At 36.6% G+C, this 17,949-nt stretch overlaps 1 protein-coding gene across 1 annotated transcript in view; it reads right to left on the bottom strand.

Moving 5' to 3' along the window:
* Window positions 1-17,949, bottom strand: part of NAALADL2 (N-acetylated alpha-linked acidic dipeptidase like 2) — a 959,155-nt gene that overhangs the window by 53,821 nt on the left and 887,385 nt on the right. Inside the window, exon 13 of the mRNA XM_032174021.2 lies at window positions 9,513-9,711. Coding sequence (XP_032029912.1) covers window positions 9,513-9,711 — 199 coding nt within the window. The remainder of the gene's footprint in view (window positions 1-9,512; window positions 9,712-17,949) is intronic.

Here is a 17,949-nt window from a genome sequence, read left to right as displayed (position 1 = left end):
GTTCTTTTGTACAATGTAATTAACAATTTTATTTTTTCTCTATATAATTATCGCTATAAATAATCAATCTACTTTTCATTTGCTTAAACTCAGATTTTTACTTTGAATATTTCCTTCCCCATTAAGAATGTGCTTATACGCACTGAGAGTGGAAATCCTATTGTAATTCTGAAATGTTTGCATCAATAATCTTTAGAAATGTGAATTATCTATCAAGAAAAAACATGAAGTAGGATGATTTGTTATGTGTTTTATAAATGAAGTACAAATTCGTGACAATTTTGAGATAAAGGTCAGTCAGATACATCTAAACGAAACTAATCTATTTACACTGTTATAGTATATATATGTATACACACATAAATTAATATATATAAATATATTAACATAAATTAATAGAGCTAAGGAAAAGAATGGCAGACACGTATTCCTTCAATAACTAACTATAGTAATAGTTTAGAATAGTAACACAATTTCAAAATAGTGAACCAAAAACTTTCAGTCCTAAAGTTTGTTATATGAGTTAGAACATTATCATAATCAACACTTTGAGGCTTGCATAATGAGAACACATGGTATACTGTAATTACTTTACTAACAGGAAAAAAAATGACTTGTTTAATCATTTTTAACTCAGGGGCAGACAAATATCTACTTTTCTACTCAAAATGCATGATAAAGTAAATTGAGTTCACAAATATTTTTGAATGGATAATAAAACGTTTACCAGATGCATAATTTAGACCATAGAGGGGTCTTCCATATCCAGTGCAAGTGCCAAGAAAGACAAATGGGGAAAGCTTAATATATTATACAAAACTATGTTCTTTACATATAATTTGTATTAATTTCTGAATTTTTCTTTAAAGTAAATAATTTACAAAATATATTTTAAAAACCTAAGTTATCTACTTTTTGACTTTTTAATAATGCTAGATTTAATAATGTGGTTTGATTTTTTTCCTCGGCAATTATTACATCTAACATCACTATATTTATTTAATTACTTTGTTCATTCTGTTTCCCCATTCCCGCCACTAGAATATACCTCATCAAGGAAGGTAACTTAAGGTGACAGCTATGTCCTTGATGCTTAAAAAAATACAAGGAGCATACAAAGTGTCTTAACCATATCTCTTATTATAATAACGTATATTTTCCAAAGACTTATAATGCAGAATAATAATATTGGAAAAAATATGTAAAGTATGGATTTTAAATGTGAATTTGAGTTTAAAATCATAAAGGAAAATTACCAAATATCAGGCTTTAAAAATGTCTTTTATTATAAAGGAGTCTCATTCCATCATCTCCTTCTATAAATGTAGAAATTAAGATGTTGAAAGATTAAGTGATGTGTGAGATCACAGAACTTTAGTACTAATGGGCACCTTAAACCTCATGTGGTCTAAACATTCAGGTGCTTAGGGCCACCCAGCCTATATTTTAATGTCTGCAGTGATAAGGCTTTTGCTACTTTATAAAAGGATCACATTTATTATTTTACCTTTTTCTCATATGTAATTAAGATTTCTATACCATATATCAATTCCTTAGTCCTAGTTATAACCTTCCTTTATACACAGTATGTCTAGTCCAGGGTGTATCATGAGAAGAAGCAGGAGGCAAAGAGATATTGGGGGAAGAATGAAGTAGGAGGACTGTTTGTTTAGCCCAGAACTTTCATACTTAAAGGGCCACAAACTTAGACTTTCACACTACATAAAATTATACATACATACGGGGTGGAGCAAAGATGGCCGAATAGGAACAGCTCCAGTCTACAGCTCGCAGCATGAGCGATGCAGAAGACAGGTGATTTCTGCATTTCCATCTGAGGTACTGGGTTCATCTCACTAGGGAGTGCCAAACAGTGGGTGCAGGACAGTCGGTGCAGTGCACCATGCTCCAGCCAAAGCAGAGCGAGGCATTGCCTCACTCCGGAAGCACAAGAGGTCAGGGAGTTCCCTTTCCTAGTCAAAGAAAGGGGTAACAGATGGCACGTGGAAAATCGGGTCACTCCCACCCTAATACTGAGCTTTTCAAACAGGCTTGGAAAACGGCACACCAGGAGATTGTGTCCTGCACCTGGCTTGGAGAGTCCTACACCCACGGAGTCTCACTGATTGCTAGCACAGCAGTCTGAGATCAAACTGCAAGGCCGCAGCTAGGCTGGGGGAGGGGTGCCCACCATTGCCCAGGCTTCCTTAGGTAAACAAAGCAGCCAGGAAGCTTGAACTGGGTGGAGCCCACCACAGCTCAAGGAGGCCTGCCTGCCTCTGTAGGCTCCACCTCTGGGGGCAGGGCACAGACAAACAAAAAAACAGCAGGAACCTCTGCAGTCTTAAATGTCCCTGTCTGACAGCTTTGAAGAGAGTAGTGGTTCTCCCAGCACGCAGCTGGAGATCTGAGAATGGGCAGACTGCCTCCTAAAGTGGGTCCCTGACCCCCGAGCAGCCTAACAGGGAGGCACCCCCCAGTAGGGACAGACTGATACCTCACTCGGCCAGGTACTCCTCTGAGACAAAAATTCCAGAGGAACAAACAGACAGCTGAATTTGCGGTCCATGAAAATCCGCTGTTCTGCAGCCACCGCTGCTGACACCCAGCCAAACAGGTTCTGGAGTGGACCTCTAGCAAACTCCAACAGACCTGCAGCTGAGGGTCCTGTCTGGTAGAAGGAAATCTAACAAACAGAAAGGACACCCACACCAAAAACCCATCTGTACATCACCATCATCAAAGACCAAAAGTAGATAAAACCACAAAGATGGGGAAAAAACAGAGCAGAAAAACTGCAAATTCTAAAAAGCAGAGCACCTCTTCTCCTCCAAAGGAATGCAGTTCCTCACCAGCAATGGAATAAAGCTGGACGGAGAATGACTTTGACGAGTTGAGAGAAGAAGGCTTCAGACGATCAAGCTACTCCGAGCTACAGGAGGAAATTCAAACCAATGGCAAAGAAGTTAAAAACTTTGAAAAAAACAAAGATGAATGTATAACTAAGGTAACCAATACAGAGAAGGGCTTAAAGGAGCTGATGGAGCCGAAAGCCAAGTTTTGAGAACTACGCGAAGATTGCAGAAGCCTTGGTAGCCAATGCAACCAACTGGAAGAAAGGGTATCAGCAATGGAAGATGAAATGAATGAAATGAAGCAAGAAGAGAAGTTTAGAGAAAAAAGAATAAAAAGAAATGAACAAAGCCTCCAAGAAATATGGGACTATGTGAAAAGACCAAACCTATGTCTGATTGGTGTACCTGAAAGTGATGGGGAGAATGGAACCAAGCTGGAAAACACTCTGCAAGATACTATCCAGGAGAAATTCCCCAATCTAGCAAGGCAGGCCAACATTCAGATTCAGGAAATACAGAGAACGCCACAAAGATACTCCTCGAGAAGAGCAACTTCAAGACACATAATTGTCAGATTCACCAAAGTTCAAATGAAGGAAAAAATGTTGAGGGCAGCCAGAGAGAAAGGTCGGGTTACCCACAAAGGGAAGCCCATCAGACTAACAGCTGATCTCTCAGCAGAAACTCTACAAGCCAGAAGAGAGTGGGGGCCAATATTCAACATTCTTAAAGAAAAGAATTTTCAACCCAGAATTTCATATCCAGCCAAACTAAGCTTCCTGAGTGAAGGAGAAATAAAATACTTTACAGACAAGCAAATGCTGAGAGATTTTGTCACCAGCAGGCCTGCCCTAAAAGAGCTCCTGAAGGAAGCACTAAACATGGAAAGGAACAACTGGTACCAGCCACTGCAAAAACATGCCAAATTGTAAAGACCATCAAGGCTAGGAAGAAACTGCATCAACTAACGAGCAAAATAACCAACTAACATCATAATGACAGGATCAAATTCACACATAACAATATTAACTTTAAATGTAAATGGGCTAAATGCTCCAATTAAAAGACACAGACTGGCAAATTGGATAAGGAGTCAAGACCCATCAGTGTGCTGTATTCAGAAAACCCATCTCACATGCAGAGACACATATAGGCTCAAAATAAAGGGATGGAGGAAGATCTACCAAGCAAATGGAAAACAAAAAAAGGCAGGGGTTGCAATCCTAGTCTGATAAAATAGACTTTAAACCAACAAAGATCAAAAGAGACAAAGAAGGCCATTACATAATGGTAAAGGGATCAATTCAACAAGAAGAGCTAACTATCCTAAATGTATATGCACCCAAAACAGGAGCACCCAGATTCATAAAGCAAGTCCTGAGCGACCTACAAAGAGACTTAGACTCCCACACAATACTAATGGGAGATTTTAACACCCCACTGTCAACATTAGACAGATCAATGAGACAGAAAGTTAACAAGGATATCTAGGAATTGAACTCAGCTCTGCACCAAGCAGACCTAATAGACATCTACAGAACTCTCCACCCCAAATCAACAGAATATACATTCTTTTCAGCACCACACCACACCTATTCCAAAATTGACCACATAGTTGGAAGTAAAGCTCTCCTCAGCAAATGTAAAAGAACAGAAATTATAACAAACTGTCTCTCAGACCACAGTGCAATCAAACTAGAACTCAGGATTAAGAAACTCACTCAAAACCGCTCAACTACATGGAAACTGAACAACCTGCTCCTGAATGACTACTGGGTACATAACGAAATGAAGGCAGAAATAAAGATGTTCTTTGAAACCAACGAGAACAAAGACACAAAATACCAGAATCTCTGGGACACATTCAAAGCAGTGTGTAGAGGGAAATTTATAGCACTAAATACCCACAAGAGAAAGCAGGAAAGATCCAAAATTGACACCCTAACATCACAATTAAAAGAAATAGAAAAGCAAGAGCAAACACATTCAAAAGCTAGCAGAAGGCAAGAAAGAACTAAAATCAGAGCAGAACTGAAGGAAATAGAGACACAAAAAACCCTTCAAAAAATTAATGAATCCAGGAGCTGGTTTTTTGAAAAGATCAACAAAATTGATAGACTGCTAGCAAGACTAATAAAGAAGAAAAGAGAGAAGAATCAAATAGATGCAATAAAAAATGATAAAGGGGATATCACCACCAATCCCACAGAAATACAATCTACCATCAGAGAATACTACAAACACCTCTATGCAAATAAACTAGAAAATCTAGAAGAAATGGATAAATTCCTCGACAAATACACCCTCCCAAGACTAAACCGGGAAGAATTTGAATCTCTGAATAGACCAATAATGGGCTCTGAAATTGTGGCAATAATCAATAGCTTACCAACCAAAAAGAGTCCAAGACCTGATGGATTCACAGCCGAATTCTACCAGAGGTACAAGGAGGAACTGGTACCATTCCTTCTGAAACTATTCCAATCAATAGAAAAAGAAGGAATCCTCCCTAACTCATTTTATGAGGCCAGCATCCTCCTGATACCAAAGCCTGGCAGAGACACAACCAAAAAAGAGAATTTCAGACCAATATCCTTGATGAACATTGATGCAAAAATCCTCAATAAAATACTGGCAAACCGAATCCAGCAGCACATCAAAAAGTTTATCCACCATGATCAAGTGGGCTTCATCCCTGGGATGCAAGGCTGGTTCAACATACACAAATCAATAAATGTAATCCACCATATAAACAGAACCAAAGACAAAAACCACATGATTATCTCAATAGATGCAGAAAAGGCCTTTGACAAAATTCAACAACGCTTCATGCTAAAAACTCTCAATAAATTAGGTATTGATGGGACGTATCTCAAAATAATAAGAGCTATCTAAGACAAACCCACAGCCAATATCATACTGAATGGGCAAAAACTGGAAGCATTCCCCTTGAAAACTGGCAGAAGACAGGGATGCCCTCTCTCACCACTCCTATTCAACATAGTGCTGGAAGTTCTGGCCAGGGCAATCAGACAGGAGAAGGAAATAAAGGGTATTCAATTAGGAAAAGAGGAAGTCAAATTGTCCCTGTTTGCAGATGATATGATTGTATATCTAGAAAACCCCATTGTCTCAGCCCAAAATCTCCTTAAGCTGATAAGCAACTTCAGCAAAGTCTCAGGATACAAAATCAATGTGCAAAAATCACAAGCATTCTTGTACACCAATCACAGACAAACAGAGAGCCAAATCATGAGTGAACTCCCATTCACAATTGCTTCAAAGAGAATAAAATACCTAGGAATCCATCTTATAAGGGATGTGAAGGACCTCTTCAAGGAGAACTACAAACCACTGCTCAATGAAATAAAAGAGGATACAAACAAATGGAAGAACAGTCCATGCTCATGGGTTGGAAGAATCAATATCGTGAAAATGGCCATACTGCCCAAGGTTATTTATAGATTCAATGCCATCCCCATCAAGCTACCAATGACTTTCTTCACAGAATTGGAAAAAACTACTTTAAAGTTCAAATGGAACCAAAAAAGAGCCCGCATTGCCAAGTCAATCCTAAGCCAAAAGAACAAAGCTGGAGGCATCAGGCTACCTGACTTCAAACTATACTACAAGGCTACAGTAACCAAAACAGCATGGTACTGGTACCACAACCGAGACATAGATCAATGGATCAGAACACAGCCCTCAGGCATAATGCTGCATATCTACAACTATCTGATCTTTGACAAACCTGACAAAAACAAGCAATGGGAAAAGGATTCCCTATTTAATAAATGATGCTGGGAAAACTGGCTAGCCATATGTGGAAAGCTGAAACTGGATCCTTCCTTACACCTCATACAAAAATTAATTCAAGATGGATTAAAGACTTACACGTTAGACCTAAAACCATAAAAACCCTAGAAGGAAACCTAGGCAATACCATTCAGGACATAGGCATGGGCAAGGACTTCATGTCTAAAACACCAAAAGCAATGGCAACAAAAGCCAAAATTGACAAATGGGATCTCATTAAACTAAAGAGCTTCTGCACAGCAAAAGAAACTACCATCAGAGTGAACAGGCAACCTACAAAATGGGAGAAAATTTTTGCAACCTACTCATCTTTACAAAGGGCTAATATCCAGAATCTACAATGAACTCAAACAAATTTACAAGAAAAAAACAAACAACGCCATCAAAAAGTGGGCAAAGGACATGAACAGACACTTCTCAAAAGAAGACATTTATGCAGCCAAAAAACACATGCAAAAATGCTCATCATCACTGGCCATCAGAGAAATGCAAATCAAAACCACAATGAGATACCATCTCACACCAGTTAGAATGGCCATCATTAAAAAGTCAGGAAACAACAGGTGCTGGAGAGGATGTGGAGAAATAGGAACGCTTTTACACCGTTGGTGGGACTGTAAACTAGTTCAACCATTGTGGAAGTCAGTGTGGCGATTCCTCAGGGATCTCGAACTAGAAATACCATTTGACCCAGCCATCCCATTACTGGGTATATACCCAAAGGACTCTAAATCATGCTGCTATAAAGACACATGCACACGTATGTTTATTGCAGCACTATTCACAATAGCAAAGACTTGGAACCAAGCCACATGTCCAACAGTGATAGACTGGATTAAGAAAATGTGGCACATATACACCATGGAATACTATGCAGCCATAAAAAATGATGAGTTCATGTCCTTTGTAGGGACATGGATGAAACTGGAAACCATCATTCTCAGCAAACTATCACAAGGACAAAAAACCAAACACCACATGTTCTCACTCATAGGTGAGAATTGAACAATGAGAACACATGGACACAGGAAAGGGAACATCACACACCGGGGACTGTTGTGGGGTGGGGAGAGGGGGGAGGGATAGCATTAGGAGATATACCTAATGCTAAATGACGAGTTAATGGGTGCAGCACACCAACATGGCACATGGATACATACGTAACAAACCTGCACATTGTGCATATGTACCCTAAAACTTAAAGTAGAATAATAATAATAAAGAAAAAAAATTATACATACATACACATACACACACAAACACATATATAAAATATATATACACAAATATATACATATGTATATTATATATACACATATATACATTAAATGTCATATAAATACACATATTATATATGTATATATTAAACAAAAAAGTATGTATTTGTATGTTGTCTCATAGAATTATCAGTTAAATAAAAACTGTTTAAATATGCCATAATCTTTCTCTAAAATGTGTAGAGATTCAGGAGGTATATGTGCAGGTTTGTTACATGGACATATTATGTAATGGTGAAGTTCAGGCTTCTGGTGTACCCATCACCCAAATAGTGAACAGTGTACCCAATATGTAACTTTTCATCTCTCCCTCTTTTGCAGTCTCTAGTGTCTATTTCTCTCTATACATCCATGTGTATCTATTATTATCTCCAACTTATATGTGAGCACATGTGGTATTTGATTTTCTGTTTCACAGTTATTTCACTTAGGATAATGGCCTCCAGCTCTATCCATGCTGCTGTGAAAGACATGATTTCATTCCTTCTGATGACTGCTTAGTATTCTATAGAGTACATATACCACATTTTTTAATCCAATCACATATTGATAGACACTCAGGTTGATTCTATGACTTCTCCATTGTGACTAGTCCTGTGATAAACATATACATGCAAGTATCTTTTTGATATAAAAAAATTGCCTTCCTTTGGGTAGATACCCAGAAATTAGCTTTCTAGGTTGAAAGGTAATTCTATTTTCAGTTGTTTGAGGAATCTCATACTGTTTTCCAAGTATATGTAAAGGCTATACTAATTTACATTCCTACCAACAGTGTGTAAGCATCACTTTTTCTCTGCTTTGTCTCCATCTGTTATTTTTTCACTTTTTAATAATAATCATTCTGACTGGTGTAAGATGGTGTCTCATTGTGGTTTCAATGACGTGGTTTTATGATGATTGATGGGTACCATAATCTTTTAAACTTCATGTTTTCTTCATTTATCTTCCACTATATAAGGAACTTCAAAAACAAAACCATACTGTACTCATAGTATCCTCTGAGTCTGTATCTAATCCCCCTTCCATATAATTGTTAAAATGTTTTCAGAAAGCACTCCATGTGACTCTCCAACAAAACAAGCCTAATTCCTCAGCTGTTTCAACATCGATCTAAATCCCACTTTCCCCTAAATATTAAACTTATTGAACTCCAACATAAAATGTAGTTTCCAGGATTAAACACATTAATCTAGATGGGATCTTCATAGGAAAAAATAGCTTGGGTCTATGCACTGATCTGGTCAAGAAAGTATGTTTCTCTCAGTGAAGCCAATAATTCCATTTGCTTTTTCATTGGAAATATCACATTTGACTCACATTGAAATTAATGTAAGAAACTTCTTACTCATTTTCTCTGTGCTACTGCTAAGCCAAGTTTCTATTATTTTATATTTCTGCAGTTTAATTTTTCTTTGGGGGAGGGGGAAGTTCCTCAAATGAGTAACTGCTTTATAATTTCTTTTAAAATACTGTTATGTTCATAGAAGGTACATATTCTGAAAGTTAAACATAAGCATTTAATTCAGGGCAAAAAGTATAATTTTTGAGACATGCATCCTACCTATAAAATCCTGGTGGCGCCTGCTTTACCAGAAAGCTTTTCTCCATGTCTTGGAGAATGTCATTCAGCATCCGGATGCGGATGGGTGCTCTCTCCTTGGGATCATTAGCAGGTCGCATCTCATCAGACTGAAAAAGTTCAGCACTCTCCCGCAGGCGTGACGCCATGGCTAACAGTTGATGAGTGTTGGGTTGGTCACCTGGTGAAGATAAATGAGCCCATCTCAGAAGAGACATTCTCAAGGGAGCAAAATAAGCATTTTCCAGTCAGGACTCTAAGTTATAAACCACACAGACCACTGAAGAAGGAAGAGGAAATTGTCATTGACAGTTCTCTCTCTCTCTCTCTTTTTTTTTTGTCACTTGACAAAAGCAAGGGTATATGTATTTGAATCTTACCTGTCCAAGGAAAAAGATTCAGTATCAAGTCAACTTTGAACTTTGAGAAAATATTTATTTTGCCCAAAGCATTGTCTAAACTTGTTTTTATATTCTACTAAATTAAGTTTCTCACTGCTCATAATAATAACAACAGTAAATAGGTACAGTACCGATTGCTGAAGGACTGCTATATTCCAGGCACTATGTCTTTAATATTGACCAAAACTTGCTTGTCACATACATTTCATAGAAGCTGAGAACTAAGTAAGGTCAGAAAATTTTCATAGGTTATCAAGCAAGTAAATAATAGGACAGAATTAGAAGTTTGATCTTTCTGACTACAAAATTTATGTTCAGCAGACAGTAAACTATATTTCAGGAAAGAAAATAAAAATTGAGTTGTGATCTTTTCTCTTGAGAACCTGAGATATGTTACTATATGTTGTCCTGTGTCTACTGGGTTCTTTTTCTCTTTACTACAAATGTCCTGTAATGTGAAGTTGAAATATATCTTTGACCTAAGAATACACTAAAAACTATTTTTTGTAGTGTTTGCATTGTTTTGTTTTACTTTGGAGGTTTCTGTTTGTTTTTGTTTCATTTCCAATTGTTAGTGTAACTTACTAAAAGTCTTTCTGAAAGGAATGGTGGTAGCAAAGGCTCCACAGGACATACCTTTGACTAAGAGAAAGGCAACACTAGTATAGTTGTCCACTGAACTCTAGAGCCAGTCCACTTGAGTTTAAATCCCTGCACTACCACTTAGTATCTATGTGATATTGGTAAAGTTAATGAGCCTCCGTGCCGTGCCCTCATCTATCAAATGAATGTAATAATAGTACCTGCTTCATAGATTTATTATGAGGATTAAATGATTAATACTTGTTCAGTATTTCCCCACAGGTAAGCAGTTCTCAGCTGATGTGATCCAAGACCTTCTTTAAAAATCATTCTCTTATCATGTCATGAGAGGGGCATTCCCTCGCATCTTCTTCCAGTTATCTCACCATTAGAATCAGCCTTTAAGTGAGACAACAATTACTGGTATCATTCTCAGGAGACTAGGTACAACTGGCTTCAAGAAGGCTGGCACATCACTACAGAGGATCACTTCAAGTCAAGGTAATGAAGGAAAGTAGCGCTGGATAACTAAAATTGGCAGTTTTGAGAGGATGATACTGAGACAGACAGATGGTGTGAAGAATGGAGGCCTCCTGAGGCCTTCACTATGAGAAGTCCTGGGCCAAAGGGAAACATCACAAAAGGACTCTGTCTAAGTAAAGTCCAAGGGTTACCAGTTCCCGTAATACTTGGTCCTTATGAAAATGCAGATTCCCAGAACTATTGATTCTTTCTAGAGGCAGAGCCAAGAATCTTCATTTCAATATGCTACTCAGATTATGCTATACATATTTAAGAAACATTACAGAGAGGTGATATGCTAAGAAAAGGAAACCTAGGTTAGATGTATAGCTGATACATTAAATATGTTTGTCATAGAATTGCCAACCTCTAAAATAATGATAATTTTTTATTCTCACCTTCATTTGATGGAGACTGTTTTACATGTCAATGTCTTTAGTGCCCAGCACAGTGTTGAAATTCAATAATTGTTTACTAAATAAGCAAAGTAGGTTCAATCAAGTATGTTTAGAAAAAAAATCTGATAACAAATAAAGGTATGTGAAGAGATAAGTAGTTTTATAAGGGCTACAAAGAGATTCACAGGTAGGATTACATGAAATGTTCTTAGAGAACATAGTCATTTTTGCTAATTTTCAATATCCCACAATCTAGTTAAAAATTGTGGTAGAAGGAGAAATAATGCTTGAGGCTAATATATAGCTCCCTGCTCACTGAAATTAACAATAAGAATACAATCAATTGTAAGAGTTCACAGGGTTTTGGCATTTGATGTTTCCAAAGTGCATTTCACATTCATTAATTATCTTGTTTGATTTCACAACAAAATGAGGTTGCAAGAATGGGTATTTTAAGTCATTTAGAAAATCTACCTCCTGAATAATTTACTCAACGCCATTTTATGAAAATAGTTTGTCCTAAATTTTGATGGTTCAGCAAAGTTAATGTACAGATAACTTCAAGGGAATATCTCTGCACAAGGAAAGAATAAGATGGATGCAGCACATTTAGATTATGCTGGAAAGACGGAACAACAGAAAAAACAAGTTCGACATCCTTGAGAGTCTTCCATTTAAGAAAGAAAAATCTGTTCTGATCTAAAGTACGTTACAGAATTGAACACATTACTACCGAATCAAGTGAGACAAATTGTACCATTCTACCTGATTTAGCTTTAAATGAATTTATCTTTCATGGTAGTACAGATGTAGAGAACTGACAGCTTTAGGAACTGGCTAGCTGCAGAAAGGACCCTGATAGTGGAAACTAGCCACTCACAACACACCGTATGCATTACTTCAAGTGTATGAGGTTACAAATTGCAAAGTAGCTCTATTTTCAATGTTTACTCAATCATTTTGATATATAAATGATGTTCCAAAGATTTCTAGTAGCCATTTCTCTGCCAGTTAGAGCTTGCTTGTTCTTTCACATAAGACCAGAAAGAAATGTTACCTTTCCTACTTAAGCTTTTGTGACCCCAAATGATGGATCTTTTATGCTTCTTAGGGTCCCTACTAGAATATCAGTTCTGTGAAGGAAGAGGTTTGTGTCTTTTATTCGCTGCCATTTCCCTAGCACCAAAAAGTGCCAGTTGTACCATTTAATCAATGAATAATTAACTTATATACTTTTATCGTAGCAGCTGCAATATTTTGATCCTTATCTGCCCTGTCTCTCTACTCTTTCTGACTGGAAAGAACCCTATGTAATCAGAAAATACATTTTATTTCTCTTTGTATTCCCAGATCGTAGCACAATATCTGTCTTATGGTACTCATTTATTAATAAATTTGTTGAGTGAATGTTGAATTATGAGATGTCTTTTTTAAAATGTATTATTATATTAAACAATGTCTACAAAATCGTTCAGGGAGATGTTTGGTGCATAATGAGCACCAAAAAATGCTATTTCCTTCACTTTCTTACTAAAAATCCATTATAGTTGCAAAATAAAAATATTTAAAAGAAAAGAGGCTATTGTAGGGTAATAATAAGTTAAATTAAACAAAATTGAAATAAAATATGCCCTGCAAAAACCCCATAAAAACTTAAGATTATATAAAACTTTACTTAAGGCACGGTGAATTTCAGAGAAAAGAGGACAAACTGAGGCTGTTCATAGTTCGGGTTTAAAAAATAATAAGTACGTTTGAACAAAGAAAATTAACTGGAAATTAGATATTTCTCTCAGAGAGGGTTAATACAACTATTTTTTAAATTATATACATGGAGTTTACAGACCAAAGACTTGATATCAAAAGATAGATTACAGTATGGTTTAATTACTATCAGTGTGGTCATGAATAAATTACTTAATACTACAGTCCTTCAGGCTCCTTGGAGAAAATAATCATGTAAGTTTCTAAGTGCATAAATCACTATTTACGCAAGTTTGTATTATTAGAGCACACAAACTAAACACAAGTTACTATAAACCCATTTTTTAAAGGCATGGAAAAAATACTGTAACAGCTTTACTGATTTTTTTTCCTCAGAGATGTTACTCTTTATCACTTCTTCAACCTGTGCCCCCCAACCCAATGTATCATATTCCATATTCCTCCTCATATATACTTTAATAAGGATTTCTAATTTTATTTTGCTGTGCTTGCAAATTGGGTGCCGTTTTTCCCCATGGGCTGCTATCTCAAACTTCTGAAGAACAAGGAAAGAAATAATATAAAGGATAAAGGAATTAAACAGTTAACTTTAAAAAGGATTCTTTTAGATCTTGCTCCTGGTGAAAAGCTAACCATTAATAAATTTTTATAGTATGGTAGAACATGCTGATTTATTATAAATATTAAAAATCAAACTTAATATAATACAATATAGTTGACTGTCTACTGAAACTATCTTGATATTATTTGAGACAACTGAAATGAACTTACAAATTTCAAACAAAAACTGTTTGCATTTGTTCTTTTTCCCTTCATCTCAAAGTAAAATACATGTGTTCAGTAGGTATTTATTGAGTCCTATTTTATATGTTATTCTAAAAGTATTGAGAAAGAAGCAAAGACATGTAAGATTACATTTTTAATCTTAATAAATTCCTGATCTAGTTAGAAATGTACATATACATCTAAACATACAATAATTGTCACATGAAATAAATGCTCATGAGGATGACTGAAGAGTTCATTGTGTATAAGAATGATCTGACAAGTGTCCGGGGAAGAAGTAAACCTTGAGAGATAGATCATGAAACTGCCTAAAAATCCAGGACATCTTAAATGAGCTCTTGAAAGTTCTGGGATGTTATCTACATTAAAGCAATTGAGGGAGGGTGTTCCATTTTTAAACAATATTAATGTCTTTCCATCCTCATCCCTTAGTCCTCACTATTGTAGAAGATAAATCTACCTCCAGTCCAAATCCTCCCATTTTTCTGGCTTGTTATGGGAAGAATGGAGCTGGATATTTTAAGAAGTGTTAATATTAATTAAAGAGGAAGAAAGAAGGAAGGAGGGAGGGGTGGAGGCAGGGAGAAAAGAAGAGAGAGAAAAATGTTAGTCAATAGATATCAAAATAGATACTGAGATCTAGGCAAGCCAATTCAGGAAAGACTCTAAGAAGTTTTGGGGAAAACAAATGCCTTTTGCCCAGGGAATCTTCTGCCTTCTAGCCAACCATCATCCTGCAGCATCCCTACCCTCAAGACAGTTCATGAGGCAGTGTGGTGTAGCAGAGAGGTTGAGGGGATTTGGAATCTGATAGACCTAGATTCAAGCCCCAATTCTCCCACTAATTATACATCTGGTTAAGACACAAACTTCTCTGAGGCTCTGTCTTAATCTCTAAATTGCACTTAATCCACAGCTCAGCTCATTGAACTAGAGTAAGTTAAAATATTATAACAAATGTAAGGAACTTAATACAATATATGGAGCTTTGTGGAGTAGCCTCTAAAGTGACAAACTTGTTCCCAGAAATCTTATTCCTTCTGAACACCCATGATACAGGATCCTAAAACACTTTCCAACAGCAGGTTACAAGCTCAAAGTCATTTTATAATGGCTTATCCATTTAAAGCTTCTAAGACTTCTGGGTAAGGCCGTTAACTACAGTAATGACTGTATCCACTGAATTTATACATGCTGTAACCTGCCGGGACCTGGGATCAGCACCAACTACATTTTACCTGAGGTATTAAATAACTTGATGTATGCTATGGATAAGTTTGTCCTCTCTAAAACTCATGTTGAAAATTAATTGTCAGTGTAATGGCATTGGAAGGTGGAGGCTTTGAGAGGCAATTAGGCTTTGGAGGCTCTGCTCTCATGGGTGGGTTTAATGCCTTTAAAAGTGGCTTTCAGGAGTGGGTTCTCTCTCTGTTTTCCCCTCTTCTGCCATGTTGAGAACAGTGTTCTCCTCCTCCAAAGGATATAGCCTTCTTACAAGCAGACACTGGGCCCTTACCAGGCACTAAACCTGCCAGCTCCTCGATCTTAGACTTCCAAACCTCCAGAACAGTGAGAAATAAATTTCTGTTCTTTATAAATTACCCAGTTTTGGCTATTCTGTTATAGCAGCACAAAATGAACTAAGACAATTAGTTTCAACTTAGCATAAACTCCTGGGTATTAACTTTGTTCCCCAACCTCCTGGAAAAATTTAAAACCTTCCCTTCCCTCCCCCTCCTCCTCCCCCCTCTCCCTCCCGTCCCCCTCCCCTCTCCCTCCCCTCCCTTCCCTTCCTCTCCCCTCCCCTCCCTTCCCCTTTCTTTCTTGATGGGTCTGGCTCTGTTGCCCAGTTTGGAGTACAGTAGTACAATCAAAGCTCACTGCAGGAATGACCTCCTGAGCTCAAGAGATCCTTCTACCTCAGCCTTCCAAGTATCTATAGCCAAAGACTTGTACAACCATGTCCAGCTAATTTTTAAAGTTTTCTTTCAGAGATGGAGTCTTGCTCTTTTGTCCAAGTTCATCTTGAACTCCTAGCCTCAAGTGATCCTCCTGCCTCAGCCTCCTGTAGTGGTGGGGTTACAGATATGAGCCACCATGCCCAGTCTATAATTTTCCTATTCTTAAGAGTGATTTTACTGCTTATCATTATGATCTCTTTGGGCTTTCACCCTCCAACAAGTTTTAAATTTTAGTTTACTTCAATTTTTTCTGTGTTTTTTGTGGCTGTATTTTTAAAGGTGTACTCAATTTTATTTTAAGTTAAAAGTGAAATGTACTGGTCATCCTCTAAAACAATATTTTTATATCAAACAAATGTAACCTTTTTCTTTAATAGTATTTCCCAGAACCTATTATCCTATGGATGAGCTTACCACAGTTTTAAAGGTGCTAACAATTGCACAATCATAGCTTAGACTTCACTGATTTATAGTGACAAGGAAAAGTATGATTTATGTTCTGCATAATACAGTGGTTAAAAGAGTAGAAGATTATTTTGGGGGAAAATGTATGTTACCTAATATCATCTTAAAAATACCTTGTGGTATCACTAAAGAAAAGAAAAGAAATTACCAATATGATTTCAGCCAGGGGCAACTGTAGTCCTTTTTATCACACATTTTCTATTCTTCATGCTGCTTTTTTTAGTATGAATCACAATGAATCATCTCAGCTGGTGATTTAAAGATGTTAAACAAACAACTCAGGTAATGAAAAAATGTGAGAGCGATTGCACTACTGATACTCAAATAATCTAACATTGATTTTATAATGCATAGATAAAAAGATATTATTTAAGGGTGAAATATGCCAGAAAACAATGGATAATTATAGCTAAACTGAATAAAACAAATCTTATTGCAAAGATACCAAAGTGATAGGTTTAGAAGGATTATACTGGTTACTTTAAAAAAAAAAGAATAAGCAACATATTTCTGCATTCTAAAGATTATCCAATAATCCAGGTAGCCAGTGCAGATGCAAATCTAGTAAGACTTCCAACTCACTGCATGTAGTGGGTTCCCTAAATTGCCTGTCCATTTGTTGTAGAAATGTAACCATGGGCTCTTTTGTGACCTATAGATATTGTCACTGTGTTACATTTGTGACTACATGATCTGGCTAGAGACTGCTTGGGAAATATGAGCAAAAACATTCCTGAATGAATTAAACTCAGGTGGAGTTTATTCTTATCATTCTCCTGAGGCAGAAAGTCGAACTTGTATATTTAATATCACATGTGAGTCTAATTAGGTATTGGCTAAACCAGGAAACTGAAAAAGAAAAGAAAGGCTTAAATGAAATTAATTAACATGAAGGCAAGGGTACTTTATGTTCTGTTACAAGCCAAGATTAAAAGTATTTTTACACAAACAAAGAAACCAACAAACATTTTTAAAAGTGTGCCAGTGAGGAAACACTCATAGAATAATGGATTATCGTACTATTCTGTCATGGGCACAGGGTTTTATGCTAAAAATACACCTTAGGGAAAAAAATGTTACAATACAATAGGCCATTACTATGATGGGAGAGTAGGAAAAATAAATCACAGATTTCAATCAATGTAGTGTGACATATAAAATGTAGGTAACTCAGATGAAAACTTCAAAGGAATTTGGATGAAGTACTCAGAGTGGAGAAGGAAATGATGATCACAATGGGAAGCCGTGTGAATAGCAGCAAATTGTGAGACAGAAGATAAACAAAAGGAAAAAAGGAACAATATGCTTAGGATAATAATTAAGGGACATTAGGTGATAATAAATATGAGTTCAAAGAGAAATGGTGGGAAAGAAAAACTAGTTTTGAAGACATACTCTGACAATGGGGAGACAATCAGCCTTAAAGAGCCAGCTGCCTCAAATAGCTTTTTGAACTAAGTGTGGATTACCAATTCAGTATAACAACTATTTACATAGCATTTACATTGCATTCAATATTATAGTAATCTAGAGATGATCTAAAGTGTGTTAGAGGATGTGCACAGGTTATATGCAAATA

The sequence above is a fragment of the Hylobates moloch genome, unplaced genomic scaffold (genome assembly GCF_009828535.3).
Source record: "Hylobates moloch isolate HMO894 unplaced genomic scaffold, HMol_V3 SCAFFOLD_13, whole genome shotgun sequence".
In the NCBI taxonomy this organism is placed as follows: Eukaryota; Metazoa; Chordata; class Mammalia; order Primates; family Hylobatidae; genus Hylobates; species Hylobates moloch.
Note: the sequence above shows the minus strand (reverse complement) of the source record. Positions and strands in the feature narration are given on the sequence as shown.